Raw genomic sequence first — 20,266 nt, forward strand, 5'->3', positions numbered from 1 at the left:
TGACAGGGCAGTGTAATGTGTTTCTGGCTAACCGTCTACACTGGGTTATAGTAACAACCCTTCTGCCTTTCCTTTCTTTATTTCCTTCCCGTTGTTTTCAAATAAAGCCTGGGGAAAACAACAATTCAGTATCTGCTCTCTCCTGCATTCTGTGCCACCCTCTCTCTTGCTGTCTCTCCATGTCTACAAAGAGAACCAGATAAAAGCAACTGTAAGAAGATGAAGAAAAGCAGCATAAAAACAAGTGAAAATACCAGTCCTCATTCATCTTGATTGGAAATGCAGCACTGAGCTCTACCACTCAGGGACACAGTTAGTAGTAACATTACTAAAAGGGAATCTGTCCACCTGTCAGTTTGGCACTGGACTCACAGGGAAGCAAAAAAGAGACATTTTTAATCAGGTTAATGAAGTCTCTGGAGGGCCAAGGGGAACAAAGGAAGCTGAATCTAGAATAAGTATCCCCCAGTTTGGTATCCCATTCTCCAATTCAGTCATTCTGTCCTGGAATGTAATACAGCTACACTGAGAATCCAGGATTGGGGGGGTTGCCTATTTAGTAATTCATTTTGGGTGTTTGTTTTCTCTTCAGTCCTTCTCAGTCTTACTGACCCATTACTCTCGCACTCTCTCTCACACACACAGAATCATAGAAGATACACTTAGAAAAGACCTCAGAAGCTAAATGGAGCATTGGATTGAAAAGAAGACCCCTGGAATTACCTAGTATTCACCCCAGCTGACATGGTATGGTTGGCTGCTGTAGTTCCTTTATGGCCTTGGTCACACCTGCTCATCTGAGGCGCAGTCATGGGCCTGTACAAAAAAAGATCAATAACATATTGAAGATAATCTCTCAGAACGAGATCAATTCTCCAGCCATAACTTGTTAAAGCACAGTGCTAACTTTATCATGGGTAAGTGGCACTGGCATGCTATATGTGCCCCACAGCTTCACTGTCCATACTTCCCTGGGCTCATGTTATCCAGTGAGTTAGAGTAGAGTCTGTATTCTGACTGCCACAGGGATTACCTGGTGAGAACTTCCACACTATACAAGAGGGCCTGCAGGGAAGTGGCAAGAGCAGCAGTAGCAGCAATCTCCTCACGAGCAGCTGGCACCGTCTCCACTTGCGAGGTCTGCTTCTTCAGTTTCTGCAGGTAACAGGGAACTAGTGCTTCCAGGACCATCAGCATCTGGAGGCTGGGACAATGAAAACCACACAACCTCTCACTGTAGGTGGAGGTCTGAGAGTCCAAAAGCAACCCCAGGGCCACTGGATCTCACCTCAGGGTGCGATTTCAGTGTCTCTCAATAGGTAAACAGGGCTGAGCCTGAGAGGTACTTCGGTAGGTTACTCCGCAGAAGGAAGTCTGGGCAGCGCCAGAAGTGAATCTAATACAGTTACTCTGTATCAAGACAGCCCCTTTAGTCAGAGAATCTCAAAGGTTTTTACGTAGTTGAGCTACGCCTGCTCAAATGTAGGTCCAGAGATGCCACCTAATTGCGTAATGCCCTAATTTGCAAAACTGGTTCATAGGCATTCTCTCATTCACATACATGCATGTTTGGGGTCAAAAATTCCTTTTCTTTCAATGTTCACCTCCTGAATTACCTCCATTCCTGCCTCCTTCTCTTTCCCCACTTTTCTTCCCCTTTATGTTTGTCTGTCTCTTCTCTCTGGCTCTCTACTCCTTCACTCATGTTCTCATTCTATGTGCTCCATGACCACACAGACCTTAAACCTGACAGCGGGCCCCCAACTTTCTCATGACTATAGACAGACCATTACAGTGACTGATTTTCTAGTGCTGCTCTGTGCATGATGCTGCCCAGGTCTCTAACCACCTGGCTATTGGCAGCTTGGAAGCTGTGCTCTACGAAAGGCTCCTCTGGACTTAGAACTCCTCAGAGCCTCTACAATTCAGAACCCCAAAGCAGACAACCAGGACCCCACCTTCAAAGCACTTTCCCCATATAGCTGTCATCTTCAACCCATGACAATGGTAAGATAACAGCAGATGTTTGCGATTTGTGGGTGTGTCCCAGACATCCAGAATGATGAACACAATTGAGTTTACTATCATTGTGCCTATGTTATTGATGGTACAGCAAGGCACAGAATGGCTAGATGACCTTCCCAAGCATTACTGTGCCAGTCATGGTCAAAACCCACTCCCACATAATTTCTGTACCTGTGTCTCAGCAAGGGGAGGGACAGAGGCTGCTGTTAGAGGTGCTTTCTTTCAAATGAGATAGAGAAAAAATGTCTTGCCTACTTGTATTTTTTAAAGTTTTGTTGCAAGAAATAGGGCTGTACTGATTTAACGACCAATTTTAATCTGTGTAATTGCCCCAGCTGTACTGAGTACACACTGGTTTTATTTAAATGTACATACTTTTCACTAGAGAACATTACAAATACAGCACCTTTTCCCAACCCTAAACTCCTCTGTATTTTTTTTTAAAGTGGAAAAAGATTGTGAACTGATGAAATGTGCATTTTCATCTAAAAACTAAAAAAGCATCCAGGCTTCCAATCCTCTTGCATAATCTTTACCGCCACTTCTACTGAACAATATTTTATCCCTAGCACTCCCACTTATTCTTTTCCCCTTTTTAAGCATTCACAAACTAAGACACAAACACATTACCTTCTAAATGATTCAGGTGCATAGGCTACCACAGTTACACACAGCTTGATGGCTTCACTGATAGAAAAGGTCAGGTCTTCATTCCCATAGCAGAAATCTGCAGGGATAGGAATAAGATAGGAAGCAATGAGGCAAAATGAGAAAAACAGAAACAGAGGCTGGTGGAATTCACTCAAAGGTTTTTTTTCATTTCTCTGCTTCTCAAGTTATGAAATACCAGCTAGTTTTTGCTTTTTAAAAACAAAAACAAACAAACAAAAACATATCATATTGTCATTGCTTGGCCCAGCCATCTGAGGTTCAGCAATTATGTAAAATTATGTAAAACACACAGCATTTACCCCCAAGCATAAGGTCAATATACTGCTTACCTCCTATTGCAAATTTCACCCACTGTAAACAAACTCCGAGAGCTACACATGAAGATAAAGTAATATCAAATGTGACGTTGGTTGCAGGAGTCTTATTTCACTCCTGAAAATCATGTCACTTTTATTTCGGTGTTTATGTATTTATGACCAACATTTTCAAAAGCATCTAGCAATTTCACATAAATGTTTTCAAATGCACTGAAGTAGCATTTTCAAAAGTGACTCACACACTTAGGAGCCTGAATCTCGTTCACAGACAATGAACTAGATGCCTAAATGTTCAGGTGATTTTTGAAAAAGGGGCTTAAGTGCTTCTGAAAATGTTACCTTCAGCACCTCAATTTTTAGGTTCTCAACTTAAGACACTACAGGGGATCCATAATTTCACTGTGTAGATATTCAGCACTTTTGGAAATTTTCTTAGAATGTTCCAAGTTGGATTCCAAACACAGAGGCATCTAAAATTACTGGTTACTTTTGAATATTTGGGCTGTAGAAGAATTAAAGAGCTTTTCTGGTCTAGAGTCCTTTTAAGAGTTAACAGGTTGAGAGATGCTATACTGTGCATTTTCAATAATTCAATTTTCATTAAGGCATCTATATAAAGGCCAGATTTTCACAAGTGTTCAGGTACCTTGGAATTCTGCTTATGACACTTACAGGCAGATTTTTAAATGAGTTCAGCACACAATGTACCTGTCTAAAAATCTGACCAGTCTTTTAGGTTTCTGAGCTCTTTTGAAAATCTAGTTCCAATCATGGCTGTTGAGCAACTGAAAATCCAGTCAGAGGTGTCGGAATTGGGAAACTAAATTTGAATTTTTTGCCTTATTTTCAAAGATCCCTAGGGGGATCAAGTGCCCATGTCTCATAAGCACCTTTGAAAATCCATCTGAGGTGAATTATAGAGCTTTTCTGATCTAGATTTCTTTTAAACCTTAACAGGTTGAACGATGCTCTGTATTGTGCAATTTATTTCTCAAAGAGCAAGAAAATATCAGTATCCCATAGCTATTTCATATTATAATTAGTGGTACTGCTTACAAAATTGCAAAATCCCAGACTACAACTAACCTTTCCTGTAAATTTAAAAAGGTTTATTGTCCCGCCAACCTCATATTACTAGGATATAAAACAACAGACAGCTTATTTGTAAGGTGAATCTAAAGGCCTGGAAACAGCTGAAGTATCCAGAAAATAATCACAAGCATTATTTTCCTACAAACAGCAAAGCAGCTGCATTGCTAAATATAGCATCCCATTCCTTGTAGTACTTCATGTTTCTGTATAGTCCTAACTACTGTGTTTAGAGATGGGCCAGAAGGAAAACCCCAGAGCTGAACATAACTCAGTCACTGACTGGCATTGATCACTTGCCTGTCATAGTCCATCCACTCTATGGTCCTGATGCCTTTGTTTCCTGCAAACATGGAGTAGAGTATGGTGCTGCATTGATTTTCTCTGTCTAATGCAGCATGTCTGGGATTATTGTTCTTCACTCCCCACTGAGAACACTCAAAATGACAGTGGCCGGTCTCAAACTTGCTCACACAGGACAACAGAAAATGTTTTTCAACTAAATAAATAACCCTTTGTGGGAAATACCTAACGGAGAGTTGGCACAAACCTAACCAGGACAGTTGAGTGAAGTGTAAGAAGCTAGTACAGCTGCACTCAGAAACAAAAGGTCTACAGCACATTTTACTGGGTCAACATACTAAATACAAAATCATGTATCTTGAATACAGGGGATAAGAAAAAGAAGATTTGTTATTACCTAATGATTTGAGAGGCTTTTCTGCTTTCACGAGTTCTAAGATGTCTAAAATGTCAGGTGTGTCTCCCTCTAGAGACTGCAACAGATCAAACAGGCACTGAGCAGACACGCCTTTGCTGGGTCCATTGTTTGTAGCATCCTGTATAAACAATACCCATTTGTTACTGATTTGTTATTATTCTGTTTGCATCCCAATGTCTCAATTTGCAGTCAGAAACAGTTCAGTTTTAATCAAGAGTTTACAAAGTTAGTTTAGGAGTGCAATCATATAATAAGCACTGTCTGATTGTTCAAACAAAGGACAAAGCAGCAATAGTCTGAAAATTGTATAGTTTTACTTCCAAAGGTTTCATTCAAGAGCTGTCTTCTACAGCAGCGGCACTATGTCATAAATACTCAAGGTCCCTAATCCCCTATAGACATACCTATTTTACAATCATAGAATCATAGTAAAGAAGAACCAGAAGACTCCTCGATCTCTGACCTGCGTTCATCTAACCTATTATTAAAACAACGCAGCAGAATTTCTACAACCTTGCTGTAATTTGAGTCCACTGCTTCTTTTCTAATATACGATTACAGAATTGATGCCACACTTTATGTTAAGGTTCCATTTATAAAAAGCTTATAATAGGATAATAAAGGTTAATAAATCGCTAGAATCCAAAAGGTGAATAGGATGCTTCTAAAAATATATAGTATCTATACCATGCTTACCTTTATTAAACCTTTATATATAATTTAAAATCCAATTTTAATAGACAGAATGACTGAATTACCATACTAGATCAGATCACTGGCCCAGAAGTCAACAGTACCCAACACAAGATGCTACAGAAAGTGAAAGAAAACATAATGTACCTAGCCAATGCACAAACTGGACAGAATAAAGGGAGCAGAAAAATAGATTATAACAATTACCATCCTTCTGAATAGGCTCCTTTCTCAAAAGATTCCTCTGTTTCCAATAAATCTAACAGCCTCCTCCCTACACCATTATCTCATCCACACATTGAGGCATTGCAGTTCTTCCTGTCTGTCTTGCATTTGGATCTGAAAACATTTCAGAGAATGCTACCATGGAGATCCTGTACTTTAATCTTTGCTTAGCTGCCTAAATATGGCATCTAGGACACCTCTCCTACCTTTCCCAATGTCACTGATACTTATAAATACTACAGCCCCCAGTTCCTCTCTAGCACTGTCTGTCCAGATATTCTCAAGAGATCTGCAACCTTCACCAATTTGCAGGTAGATCTCCTTGCAGCTGTCCCAGTAATCATATGATTGAATGATTTCGTATGATTGAATCCTCCATTATTATTACCTGTCTTTTCCTAGGAACTGGGCTTACCTACTCCAGAGAGGTATCCTAAGTAAGAAAGGATACCATGACATCATCTGGCAGGAGGGTCACTACTACTGGGTCATTTCCCTCCACTGTCTTGGATGTTCTTCTTTCCTGGGAATTCCTTCCTCCTCAATAGCACAGAAGCTATCACAGGAGATTGTGGACCATGAAAGCATACCAGAAAGTGTCATCTATGTATCTCTTTGTTCTCCTTAGCTTCTCCAGTTCAGCCACTCTGGTCTGCAGAGCCCCTACTCGGTCTCTGAGGTCCATGAACTCTTTGCACGCATACACCACCTGGTCATAAGATAGGTAATCCTACTTGCTGCACTCAGTGAAATGAGAATAGTCCTCTCTCTGCTTGGGCTTCCTCTTGCATTGTTTTTACACCTGCAGCTTTTACTGTTTTGTTTTTGTTTGGCTGATTTTGATGGGTTTGGGGGGAAGGACAGGTGTTTACTGACCTAAGTTTAGGGAATGCTAGGTACGTCTGGCTCTTATGGTCCCTCTCTAGCTCCCCAAGTCACTGAGCAGCTGGCTTTTTAAACCCCTCTTATCCCTGAGTAGCCTTGCCCCCTGGCTAACAATCAATAGACCGTAAAGGGATTTTGTAAGAAAAGTCCTTTGATTTTGAGTTCTATGAGAATTCCAAGTATTCAGCTACCTACTTAGTCCCAAACAGCTTTCCCCTTGCTTTCCCTGATGTGGAAGTCTGTCGGCATATCCCCAGTGTAAATCTAGGACCAGGTTTTACTCACAGGGAACTCAAGGAGAGGAGCCACACTGGCAAACAGTTGCAGAATGAAGGGCTTGCGATGCAGAATGTAGAACTGGCGGCAAGCAAACTCAATCGCTTGGCGTAACTGTGGGTTGCTTTCGTAGTCAGCATACACCTGGCAGGAAAAGGGAGAGGAAAAGTACAGAAGCGCCAAGCCAATCAAACAGCAAAACAGGGAATTCTGCAAGCTATTGAGGGCCTGAAAGCAGCATTTCCATATTTCTGTCGTAACTAGCCCCCAGAATCCAGCCTTACAGGTGTTTGACTAGACATGGGATTCAGCAATCATTAATTTCTCCAAGCTTTGTGAACAGTACACTTAGCGAGAAGCCTCTTTTCCAAGCTACTAATATTGTTCTTTTCCATTTAAATTGTCTGCCTGATCTGTTTCCCTGCTGATTCAAGTTTCCTTGAAAAACAGCTACTAATATTGTTCTAGATGTACTCAGGCAACAAGCCCCACTAAACGCTAACATCTGGGGTGGATTTCACCCCATCACACTCAGCCCTCACAAGACTTTTTATGCCACAGAATTCCTCTGGTATCCTTGGGCACAGGTGTTAGACAAAGTAGCTCAGATGCACACAAGGGCCGTGTCTGCACTAGCCAAAAACTGCGAAATGGCCATGCAAATAGCCATTTTGAAGTTTACTAATGAAGCGCTGAAATACATATTCAGTGCCTCATTAGCATGCGGGCGGCCGTGGCACTTCGACATTGATGCAGCTCGCCGCCACGCGGCTCATCCAGACCAGGCTCCTTTTCGGAAGGACCCCAGCTACTTCGAAGTTCCCTTATTCCTATCTGCTCATAGGAACAAGGGGACTTTGAAGTAGCCGGGGTCCTTTCAAAAAGGAACCCCATCTGGACGAGCTGCGTGGCGGCGAGCCGTGTCAATTTCGAAGTGCCACGGCCGCCCGCATGCTAATGAGGCTCTGAATATGTATTTCAGCACTGCATTAGTAAACATGGCATGGCCATTTCGAAGTTTTTGGCTAGTGTACACACAGTCAAGGAGATGTACTCAGTTTCTGGGGGCAGAAAATGAACTTTTTGAGGAAGACAAAAAGACACTCCTGTGACTTGCCCCTGAGAAGTAAATGGGCAATACATTTATATTCATGGGAACAGGATCACAAACAGGCTTGTTTGAATGCTGAAAAAAAAGGAGTGAGAGAAGCTAATTGAGAAAGAAGGTGAAATTAATTCTCTTGGAAACAGATTATAAAACAAAAATCACACATAATCCTACTTCCCTTTTCTTCATTCTTTCTTAAATCTTGATCTTTACAACAAATTCATGATGGTTTTCACTGCTATGGTACTGTAAAAGGAACAGATCCTTCAGGGTGGTGTGCACACTGCATTCCTGGTAGTACTATGAGTGCTCAGCGGATAAGGGGCTGAACATTGTAAGGGGAGATTTCCATGAAGACTGGGGTGCACTAATTGTTAACCTGCAAGGCAACATAAAGGCTAGCGCAGCCCAAAGGAAATTGTTTGGGTGGCTAACAGGCTGGTAGTGTCCACACTGTTTACATCACTCACTGATTCGCCGGGTATGGAGACATACATCAGCACTTTCGTCTTAACCAGTGGGGGAGGGCACTCACCTGCAGCATGGTGGGGAGGATCCATTGGTAGCCACTGAGAGAGAAGAGATGGTTGAAGTGCACAGCAGTGTTGATGACAGTGGCGGCATACTGCCTCAGCAAGGCACTGTCCTCTGGGTGCAGGATCAGAGCTCCATTGAAAACATTTAGGAACAGCATGATCTCGTCCCCCCAAGGAAATTCACTGGGCATGCCCAGAAACATCTCCTCCAGGAGCTTAATCCACAGGCTTTTCTGAAGCGTATCAAGGCCGAAGAGTTCCTTCCCAGCTGCAAGAACAATACAGGCAACACAGACGCTACTTAATCACCTCAGTCCAGCAAGGCATTTCCAGATGGGCACATTACCAAAGACTAATGGAAAAGATCTGCTGAGCAATGCCTCGACATAGTTTTCTCCAGCAACAGTTATCACTACTTTGGCTATAGGTACTTTTTAAAGGAGGACTGAACCAAATTAATTGGCGGTGCAACTCCACTAATGACAATAGATTTTGGCTAATCATGTTTAAGTGGCAGAGAGGCACTGGAGGAATGTGGTATGACAGGGCTTTATTAATCTTTATCTTATTAGTTTAAAATTCATTTTTATTCTAATTTAAAGCAGACCAAATTTTGCACATGCCATTGGCAACTGGTTGTCTTTGGAGTGTTAGGAAAGCTCCTACCCTTCAGATTATTCCAAAAGCCCACATACTACAGGATGCTGATGTGCAATTACAATGCCAGTTACATGATCTGCCAATGTTTACCACCCAGTGAAAATGGCCCTCCAGGGCAGTGCACTGTCCTGTTCACCCCAGAGTTTGACTAGAAAACCTACTTGACTATAAGGGTTAGTTTCTGAAAGGGGCAGCTCCTAAATTCTTAAGTTCCTCTTTCAAAATTTTGAACATGTGCCCATCATGGCTGGAGACACCACATTTGCACATACAAGTTGTGTAACTATGCACATAAATTCCACTTTGGATAAGCAGTTTCTTAATTTCCATGTGCAATGTTGTAGGCACAAAGGCAGAAGTTGCACTCTCCATACTAAGTTTGTGAGCACACCTTTATGTGCTTATGCTTTGAAAAATATTGCCACTACCAGGGACAGTTGGTGATCAGAATCAAAAGAGTACATATAACTGAGACCCTAATCCCAAAGCTTAATGAAGTCAATGTAAAGTAGTTTTTCCTGTGGTCTTTTAATAGATGAAAAGTTAGACACAGCAACACATTTACCGCAGCATGTTTATGTCCTAGTGGGGTACTTTTCTTTGACCCTTTTTGATGAGATAAAACTCTGTGCTGTTCAGTCTTTCTGAGCAAGTAATAAGATTGCCTGAATGAAGAAGCTGGTGCCAAATTCAACATGAAAACAGAGCCAGTGAAATCTTTGCCCAGTGCTACCTCAGTACCTTGCGGATCACTGAAGAGGGAGAATTCTGCATCAATGGCACTCCGAGGGAAGGAAGGAAGGCGCAGAAGGTCCTCTTGGAGCATAGACACATGAGATTGTTTGTGGGCAACAGGAATTTTCTGAGTCAGTGATATGAGGAACAGCACCCGTCCTACTTCCTCCAGCTTACGGGTGAACACCTGGAAGAGAGGGAAAGAAACGCAGTAGAATTACTCCAGCCATAAGGGGTTTTAAAGGATTGTGACATCTTTAAAGATCATTAATCCATAAAACTTAGACCATTTGTTGAACGATAATGCTAAAAGGAGCGGGTTGGAGGGACCTTACACTGCCTTCTTCATTGTCTTGAGTGTTCCTGAAAGTGCAGCATGCCTGGTGAAATGACACTCAGGAGGCTTTCACATTACAAGCTGCTCCTTTGGAAAAGTGTGCTCCTCACAGCATGAGGGCAGCATGTAATAGAACAAGGAAGAGCTACTTCCAAGGATGTGCTTTTGGCTGAAAGATGCCCTGGTGGGTGGGAAATACCTGTTTCTGAATGAGCTCTTGACCCTTTTCTGGATGCATGTGTACCAGATTGAGCTGCGGAGACACTGACCTCCGGAAAGGATAAATATCCCGGACATAAGTCTGCAATGGAGAAGAATAAGACACCAAGTTTTTTTTTGTTTTTTTTTTTTTTAAAGTACAGTTGTAACTATGGCCAGAAGCTGGGACTACACAGCAGGGGATGGATCACTCAGTAAATCACCCTGTTCTATTCATTCCTTTTGAAGCATGTGGTACAACTTGCTGTCAGAAGACAGGATAGTAGGCTAGATGGACGATTTGATTCAGTATGGCCATTTTTATGGTTGGATTGAATAAAAAAATGGCACTATCATACACACATGCACACACCCAGACAGTCCTCTTAGCCCTCGCCCATTCTTAGAATCCATGCCAAACTAAGGCTTATAATGAGTTTCTGAAATATCTAGATAGAGCTTCTGCTATACTGAATAAAACAAGAATTTGACCTGCCCTGACAGATATTACAAAATCTAAGACTCAGGCTTCCCTTCCATCTCTCTTTCCGGATGCTAAGACCTGTAATGTCCACAAGTCACAGCCCTTTATCAGCAATGATACAATGGCCACCATATAGCCCCCTTGCTATATTCTGGCCACTCCCAGTATTCAGGGACAGATGAAGAAAGAACAAAATTATTTGAACCAGGCTTTTGCCTCACCTTGTTGTAATGAATAAGGTTCCATCGTTTATCCATTAAAAAATAATGAGCAGACTGGGTTTCAGGTATGTTAAAAAACTCCAAGCACTCCTTAGGAGGAAGAAACAAAGACCACCTTGTTACTTGTGAACTAGGGTGTACAAGAAAGTTTTATAACCAGTTATTCAGGGACAATTTCCAAAATGCCTTGCTGAGGTTGGTACATTTCTCTTGCATCTAATACTTTTCTTTTTTCATTAAAAAAGACAGACAGACATGCCCATTTCAGTGTTCCTAAAATCTGCTGGACTGACAGCCTTGGGGACTGATGTTGCTTGTGTTTGTTACTGCCTCCACTGCTACCAGATCCATGTCCGCCACTAGTCTCTGTACTCCACATATTGTAGCAAGTGTAGACAGGGCCTGAAGCTGTATCTGCTCTAGCACCTGCAAAGCATATATCACTCAGGAGTGTAAATAAACACTTTTGCTGGCATAGGCACTTGTGTTCATAGCTCTATGTTGGCAGAATACACTCTTCTATCAATCTAGGTACTGTTGCTCGTTGAGATGATTTTAATATGTTGATGGAAGAGCTCTCTTCTGTTGGCATAATATGGCTACTTAAGTATTCTTAAGCTGTGTATGAACGTGCCTCAGGTAAAATAACACGGCCTGAGTCAATGCCTCTCAGCCTTTCCAGACTACTGTACCCTTTCAGGAGTCCCCTGAGTCTGTCAGGTGCTGCTACTACGCTTCATTTACAGTTAACCTGGCCGCATACCTTCATTTCTTGTCTGATTTGTGGTCATTGGGGGTTATCTCAGGATCTGCTGTGCTCACTATCTGTGCAGAGCTGGGGCAGCACTCAGGAGGAGAACATGCGTACATCCGAATGGTTATCAACATTTGACAGAGCAAGATACGTGTCAGGACCCCACATCAGCGACATCTGAAGACAAAGCTGTTGGGTTCTTTCTTGTGTACACCAGGGGTCAGCAACCATTCCTTAGCAGGGTGCAAAATTTGACCTTTTCACCTCTATGCACAGTCATAGTGACGGTGATACTTTTAAAAGTTAAGTGGCCTACTTACAACAGCTTCATTAATAAATCAATGAAGATGCAGAGCTTTACCATTTAGGTGGTGATTGGTAGCATTAGCTGGTCTTTTGTTAATCACAGGCAGCATGGCTTTGATCAAGCTCCCAGCTGCATGAAGGAAAAGAGGGTAGGGCTGAGCTCCCACCTAATGCGCCAATGAAAATCAGTTCATGTGCCACTCTTAGCATCTGTGCTGGGGGTTGCTGACCCCTGGTGTGGACAATAATGCTGATCAAACACCAGAACAAAATGAATGAGCATTTCAGGAAATTGTTAAGAAATTATATGGAAAATTGTATCTGATTAACAATGGTCTGTAGGCCCCAAGTTACACCTACTGGGCTTGGCTGGCAATGGGATCTCCCATAGCACTTGTTAGCAAGGATGAGGACCCCACATTAAACATCAGCATCACCCTGTTTGTGATGGAAGAAAGGTATCAGAGCAGCATTCCTGTCCACCACAATTAAATCAGGATGTTCGTAAGACTGTATTTCTAAAACTTAGATGTGACAGGCACAGACAGCTAAATGTATCAATAAAAACGTCTATTAAAAACCTCATTCCCACCTTCAGAAGAGCTTCAAATTGGGTGTCCTCATGCACTGGCAACTGCGTGGGGATGTCACACTCGTTCTGTCCATGCACTACCAAAGTCTTTGTGCCTACAGAAAAGAAGACCTGTCTTCCTCTCTCTTCTACAATTCATATTCCACTTCAATGGGACTATTCATGGAGTAAGGCCAATGGATGAAATCCACACTGTGAGAAGCCAACACAAGCCCTAATATTTGGAATCCATTATGCAACACATACTCCCACATATTGAGAGTTAGTCTTTCTAAGGTTCACAATTGTTTAACAGTAACAGTGACTCTAACAAAGAAATACATATAAAGTGGCAACTCTTTTTCACAGAGCAATCTCTGGTCTGACCCAAGATATAGGTTACTGCTGTACCTTTTCAATTATTTACTGTACGCATTGTCATAATTTACATTAGCGGGTTTCAAGTTCAGCTAGCCCTGAATGGCAAACTCTTCAAATGATCAGACTTGGCAATCCATCAGGGATTAACTGGCACATGGCACCATGTGGAACAGAGTGTTCTGATGTCAATTTTGTTTACCTGATGGAGTTCACTTACTTTCCTTATTGGCGTTCTAAATGGACTATGAACTTTCAGAATAATTACCAGATTTAAAATAATTTAACAGAGCCTGAAGTCTAGGAGAACTGGCTTACAAATGTATGGTGATAATAAGCAGGAGCTTCAACTGACATCCTTTAGATGAATCTACATATTAGGGTGTAGGACCAATAATATAGAAGACAGAAGATAAGCAAAGGATTTCTTAGAGATCCTACTTGTTCCTACCCGGCATTGAGGCAGTCACCAGCAGTTTTACTTCACACTGTTCCTTCTTCATAGTCTGTTTGAGATCCTTGAAAAAAAGGCCCTCTACATAACCCACCACTTCCCACAGGAAGGTCAGTGTAGCTGAAATGGCATCCATGCCCCATTCACATGGAGTACGCACAAAGTACATGATCAATCCCACCTGCAGGACACAGACAAAATAGTGGTACTCAAACTGTTTTTGTATATACCTCACATTTTTCATTATTTATCATTTGCAGAAGATTGAACCTGCCAAACCTAATGCTTGAACGTGCATATCACTTTATATGACTATGCTCAATATCAGCTTTCTACCCCCTTTTGGGTGAATATGGCTGCCAATGATGTATGCAAAGTGACTGATAGCTGGGATGGGCACAGGGCAGATGTGCAGAAAGGGAAGAAGCCTCCACGGTGTTTTACACCGTTTCAACAGCAGAGAGCAACAAGAGGATCTGTGCAGAAGTGTTTGAGGACCAGGGCATGGTGAGACATGCCTAGTGTTTGGAATCAGTTGCCAGAAAGAGGAAGTGAAAGAGAGAGCTGGAGACAAAATCAGGAGTCAAGCCCAAGGGTCAAAATCAGAGTCCGGGGCAGGGAGCAGGGCAGAGGAGTAGGAGCCGGGAGCAAAACAGGAAAGTAGGAATTGAGAATGAAGGAGGATCTAGAATAAAAAGGACAGAAGCATGTTAGGAGACAGAACCCATGAATAGGGCAGGAAAGTACACAGTATACAAAAGGCCCCATCTAAAGATTCACCTAGTTCAGAGGCAGGCAAGATATGGCCCAGCAAGCCTTGTAATCTGGTCCCTGGCCTGCCCCACAGCTATAGAGGCAGGAGAGCTTCAGGTGCTGCCCCCACCACCCGCAAAATCTCTCAGCTCTCTTCAGCTGATCTCAAAGCGCTACTCCTGACCCCAGCAAAATCTCTGGCCAATAGGAGCAGAGAAATTTTACTCAGGGCAAGGGCAGTGCAACACAAATTTCTGAGCTCCCATTGGTCGACTTTTGGTCAATAGCAAAAGAGAGATTTTGCTGGGGGCGGGGACAGTGTCCAAAACTAGCCAATGGGAACTGAGAGACTTGTGCTGAGGTGCAGATAAAGTGCCGCACAATTTCTCAGCTCCCAATGGATGGTTTCCAGCCAATAGGAGTTGAGAGATTTTGCTGGAGTGGCAGGGCAGCAAGCAAAACCCTCCAGTGCATAGAGCTACATAGAACATTGGGTTGAGGCTGCTGGCAGGCAGGGAGGCCTGAGAGTGCAGCTAGCCACAGCATGTTTCCGGCATTGCACCCCAATTGCCTCCCAGATCCTGTTCCCTTTTCTTTCCCCCTCTCGCCCCCTGCCAGATCACAACATCCTCTTTCACCCAAACTCCTTCTCAGATCTCACACCCCCTTCTGCATTTCAGTCCTTCACCCCAGCTCCCTTCCGCACCAACATCCATCCCAGACCCCACACCTCCTCCATTAATTTCAGGAATGAATGCAGCCCTTGACCACTTTCCAAATTCTTGTAGTATCCCCCCATCAAAATCATTGCCCAACCCAACCTCATTGCTCAGACAACCTCCTGAGCCTCTTCCTGTCCTAAGTAGCATATCCAAGGCAATATTTGGGGCCATGCCTCTCCCCAAATCAGGAGCTTTGTAGAGAGAACCTTTGGAGAGCTAGACCATCACTGCCCCCTTTTCCAGTGAGTCTAGTGAGTCTGAGCAGTGGTTGAAATCTGAGTATTTTCTAGGGACCTGCAACCTTGGATTTGACACATGTGATCCCTGGCACAGTAGAGTCTCATGGAGTATGGCTTAGAAGGTACACACATGTTGCATAGTCTCCCTCATCCAATCCCTCAGCAGAGGTCTAATGATTCTTCTGTGAAAGGCTGTGTGCAGCTGTGAAGGAAAAGTTTAGGATGACAGAACAGTTTATTTAAAATGAAATTAAAAAAATAAAATGGAAGCCTGCCTGAGCTGGGTGAGCTATGTTGACAGCTGGAGGCTGTGTATAATTGTGTGGGCAATATCACAAGGCACTTTCTCCTTCTAGATTGTAACACATGTACTTTAGGAAATGGGCAGTCAAAGATTAGACTTATGGGCTGTAAGGTGGTGCAGGGTGTGCCACTCACCAAGTAGTTAAACAGGATGTGAGAGGTCTGGGCAGGGAAGTCTCCGATGTTCAGTAGGAGCTTCCTTAGCATGTACATCAGCTCATCCTGGAATAAGAGCAAGAGTTTTTAAATTTCCATCAAAAATGGTTGACAATTTCCTTCCCTCCTCTCTTGTTCTCTTCTCTGCATGAAATGGAACCACATGCTTAGGAAAGTACTTATTACTCTAAGTGCAGCTCCAAGGGAATATTGAATGATTTATCTATTGGTTCTCACTGTTTCATATTGTTGTTTGCCTACTTACCTAGATATATCACCATGGAGATCTGCCATGCAGTCTCCAAATCCTTCCTTCCTTGTACCAGTTCTAGTTCTTACTTACAGTGCAAAAGTGCTATCACAATGGTACTGCAGAGAGCACATGAAAATTAATTCTCTTGATTGTGATTGCAGTATTGGCTTGCTTACAGTCCACATTTGGGCCAGATCCTCTGTTATTTTCTCCCGTGGACAGCTCTAGCATGTGTGGGCTAGCACAGGGATCATCCATCAGTTGCGGATAAACAGAGCACATCACAATCTCCCCTCATCTCCAAATCCAGCATGACCCTTATGCTAGAGCTACCTTATAGTCAGTAATTCCGTGCTTAAGCACTAATATAGCAGCAGTGACACATTACTGACTATCTGACATGGGTCACAATAGTAACTATGAAATACTAAGGGAGGTTAGAGAAGCTATAAAAATAACAAAACGCAATAAAAATCATCATCATCATCATCATCGTCGTCGTCGTCATCAACAACCAAGGGCTCAGTGCCCATTGGTGTCTGATGCCTCTCTCACTATTCTTCCATCCTTCCCTGCCCAGTGCGGAATGGCTTGTTTTTTGTAGTCTAGCTCCACACCAATCTACTATATCATTCAATACAAATAGGGGATTTCAACTATCCCTTATTGACTGGGTACATGTTACCTCAGGACAGGATGCAACAGTAAAGTTTCTTGACATCTTATATGACTGCTTTTTGGAGCAGCTGTTCTGGAACACACAAGAGGTGAAACAATTCTTGACTTAGTCCCAAGTGGAGCACAGGATGTGATCCAAGAAGTGAAAATAGCTGGACTGCTTGGAAATAGTGACCAGAATATAATAAAATTTCTAAAATGTGACATCTCCATGGTATGAAAAACACTACAGCAGCCCAATACTTTGGCACTTAATTTCAGAAAGGGAAACTATATGCAAATGGAGGGGTTAGTTAAACAGAAATTTTGAGTCAACCTGTGAACTCACTGCCTTGGGAGGCTGTGAAGGATAACGTATAACTAGGTTAAAAAAAACAATTAGATAAGTTCATGGAGGATAAGCTCATCAAAGGCTATTAGCCAATGAGAGCAGGGATGCAACCCCCCATGCTCTGGGTATTCCCAAACTTCTGACTGCCAGATGCTGAGAGTGCATGACAGGGGATGGATCACTTGATAAATTGCCCTTGTCTTTTCATTCCTTCTGAAGCATTTAACACTAGCCACTGATGAAAGACAAGCTGATAGGCTAGATGGACCATTGGCCTGATCCCATATGCCCTTTTTATGTTCTTATTTATATGGTGTCACTGGTGAGCATGGCACTCTCCCTATTATTATTTATTAATTGTTATGGTAGTCTTCATACAAATAAAAGTTTTAGACCCCCACCTCATAGGCCATTTCTACACACACCACTTTCTTTGAAAGTGGCATGGTAATACTTGGCCCAAAATATGCTAATGAGGCACAGATGCAAATTCCCCATGCCTCATTAGCATACGGTCATGTGATTTGGAATCTGGAAGACCGTTCTTCCGGGCTCCAAAACGCCGTGTAGAAGCGTGGCCCTGGGGGAGCTTCCAGAAGGAAGTCCTTCTTCTGGAAGCCCCTTCTTCCTGAAAATTTTTGGGAAGAAGGGGCCTCCGGAAGAAGGACTTTCTTCTGGAAGACCCCCCGGGGGCCATGCTTCTAAATGGCATTTTGGAGTCCAGAAGAACGGTCTTCAGGACTCCAAATCACGTGACAGTATGCTAATGAGGCACGGGAAATTTGCAACTCTGCCTCATTAGCATATTTCGGGCCATGTATTACCATGCCACTTTTGAAGAAAGTGGCCTGTGTAGAAATGGCCACAGAGTTTACAATCTAAACTAGACACAGCACTGAACAGCATAACAGTCATAAATACTAAAGTACTTATGTTAAACTATGGCTGTGGCCAAAGTTGGCCAAAACTTCAAAATGGCCATGCAAATGGCCATTTCAAAGATTACTAATGAAGCGCTGAATTGAATATTCAGTGCCTCATTAGCATTAGGACACTTCTGGCCACAGCACTTCGAAAGGGCCACTTTCGAATGCTCACGGCTCAACGTGGCTACATGGGGGTCCTTTTCGAAAGGATCCCGCACCTTTCAAAATCCCCTTATTCCTCTCAGCTGAGGGGAATAAAGGGATTTCGAAAGGTGCGAGGTCCTTTAGAAAAGGACCCCCGTGTAGCTGCGCCGCGGCCGGAAGTGTCCTGATGCTAATGAGGCACTGAATATTCAATTCAGTGCCTCATTAGTAATCTTCGAAATGGCCATTTTGAAGTTTTGGCCAAGTGTGGACACAGCCTCTCTCTTCCATCTTATGCTTAGCTGTTACACTCTCAGGAGCTTTCCCAAACCTGAAGAAGAGCTCTGTGTAAGCTTAAAAGCTGGTCTCACCAACAGAAGCTGGTCCAGTATAAGATATTACCTTACCCACCTTGACTCTAATATCCTGGGATCACTTGCCAGCAAGGAGCTGAATATCAAACCTGTATTTCAAGGAAGGTCCAACACATGACTTTTATGAAGCAAGACTAATTTGCGCCAGCTGAGGATTCAACAGGATTCACTGAGACACCTTGGACAATCAGACTATGTCTACACTGCAGAGCTATTTCTGGATACCAAGATATCTCAAAATAGTTATTATGTGTCTATGAAACTCTCCCATTATATCAAATATTTTTTGAAGTAAGAGGCACACTATTTCAGCATCCCTGTACACCTTGTTGCAGGAGGATTAATGGATGCTTTGAAATAGTTCAGTATTCTGACATTTGGCACTGTGTAAAACAGCACCAAATGCTGAAATAGCATATTTCAAAATAAACTTGAAACTGAATATGCAGTTTCAAATAGGATATGAAATTGCATATCCTATTTCGAGTTTAGGGCGCAGTGTAGCGATAGCCTTAGAGCCAGATATTCTGGTGGTGTATATCAGAATAGCGACATTGTCTTAAGTGGACCAACACTGATTTATGCTAGCCAAGGATTTAGCTCTATTCTAAGCCACCATATAGTAAAGTATGTTTAGCCTTTATGTGATTTTACTTGCACCTATATTTTTGTGCATGAAGTGACGGCTTAGCTTTTCTTTAATTTCTATCCTGAGAAAAGTAGAGCCTACCTGCCGATTGCTTATTGTGAGTTTCTCCAGGAAATGTCGTAGAACGGTAGAGGGATCTTCAATTAAGCAGTTCCATAAAACTTGCTGGGCCACAGCACTCACTATATAGGCGGAAGAAAAAGAACCAGTCAAAACTTCATCTTCATGTGATGTCTTAGAGCGGTATTAAAATATTTTATGCCTGCCTATCTTACCATCCAACCAAGCATAGCATGTTTGGTGCTCACTCAGAAAACTGCACTTCCTGTCCTTTCTCAGACAACAGTATTTGCTGTAAATCTAAGGCCTTGAACTTTGCCAAGCTTCATCTGTTTGGGTTGACATTTTCCAGACTGTGTCTAGCTCAGGCTGAATATGTTGGGTACATTTAAACAAAAATAATTGTCTCTTCTGAGGATGAACTATTTCACTATGAAGCTGCGACACACCCGTGCTTTAGAACAGGGACTTGGTAGGTGCCTCACCCTGCTGTCAGAGATTGTGTCTTCTGCCACCTTAATTCTTCCCCTAATCTGACCAAATTACAACCCTCTGAAAAGATCAGTTTGCACTTGCTCAGTAAAATTTAGCAGCTGGATATTCCAAAGCTTCTTTCTATATAGAGCATGCTCGATCCCAGGGCTGCACGTCTGACCAGGATTTTTCCCTCCAATTGCTTCTTCTGGTAGCCAGTGGCCCTGAGAATAGGAACTAAGAGTAGGGAGAATGAATCTCCTGTGGTCCCAGTGATTCCCTCATTGGCATCCAGGCAATCAGATAAAAAAAAGAGGGGAAAAAATGATTATTCATCTTCTCATAACTGTTCTTTGAGATATGTTGTTCACGTCCATTTCAAATCAGGTGTTCATGCTTGCAGGTGCACTTTCATCATCAACAACCATGGGGTCAGCACCCATTGGCGACTGATGCCTTTTTCACTATTTCCTTCCATCTTTCCCTGCCCAGTGCGGAGTGGCTTAGTTTCTGTGGACTAGCTCCGCACCAATCTACTATATGATCTACCCACTCTCTG

At 42.7% G+C, this 20,266-nt stretch overlaps 1 protein-coding gene across 3 annotated transcripts in view; it reads right to left on the reverse strand.

Moving 5' to 3' along the window:
• UNC80 (unc-80 homolog, NALCN channel complex subunit) overlaps positions 1-20,266 on the reverse strand; it is a 181,778-nt gene that overhangs the window by 41,386 nt on the left and 120,126 nt on the right. For all 3 annotated transcript variants that reach the window (XM_075000740.1, XM_075000738.1, XM_075000739.1), the window contains 13 exons: positions 19,255-19,355; positions 15,798-15,884; positions 13,643-13,826; positions 12,835-12,929; positions 11,183-11,272; positions 10,479-10,580; positions 9,949-10,129; positions 8,547-8,815; positions 6,913-7,047; positions 4,804-4,942; positions 2,656-2,752; positions 1,034-1,204; positions 724-816 (listed from right to left, as the gene is read on the reverse strand). In XM_075000740.1, the coding sequence (XP_074856841.1) occupies positions 724-816; positions 1,034-1,204; positions 2,656-2,752; positions 4,804-4,942; positions 6,913-7,047; positions 8,547-8,815; positions 9,949-10,129; positions 10,479-10,580; positions 11,183-11,272; positions 12,835-12,929; positions 13,643-13,826; positions 15,798-15,884; positions 19,255-19,355 (1,744 nt within the window). The remainder of the gene's footprint in view (positions 1-723; positions 817-1,033; positions 1,205-2,655; positions 2,753-4,803; positions 4,943-6,912; positions 7,048-8,546; positions 8,816-9,948; positions 10,130-10,478; positions 10,581-11,182; positions 11,273-12,834; positions 12,930-13,642; positions 13,827-15,797; positions 15,885-19,254; positions 19,356-20,266) is intronic.

This window comes from Carettochelys insculpta, chromosome 8 (genome assembly GCF_033958435.1).
Source record: "Carettochelys insculpta isolate YL-2023 chromosome 8, ASM3395843v1, whole genome shotgun sequence".
Classification (NCBI taxonomy): domain Eukaryota; kingdom Metazoa; phylum Chordata; order Testudines; family Carettochelyidae; genus Carettochelys; species Carettochelys insculpta.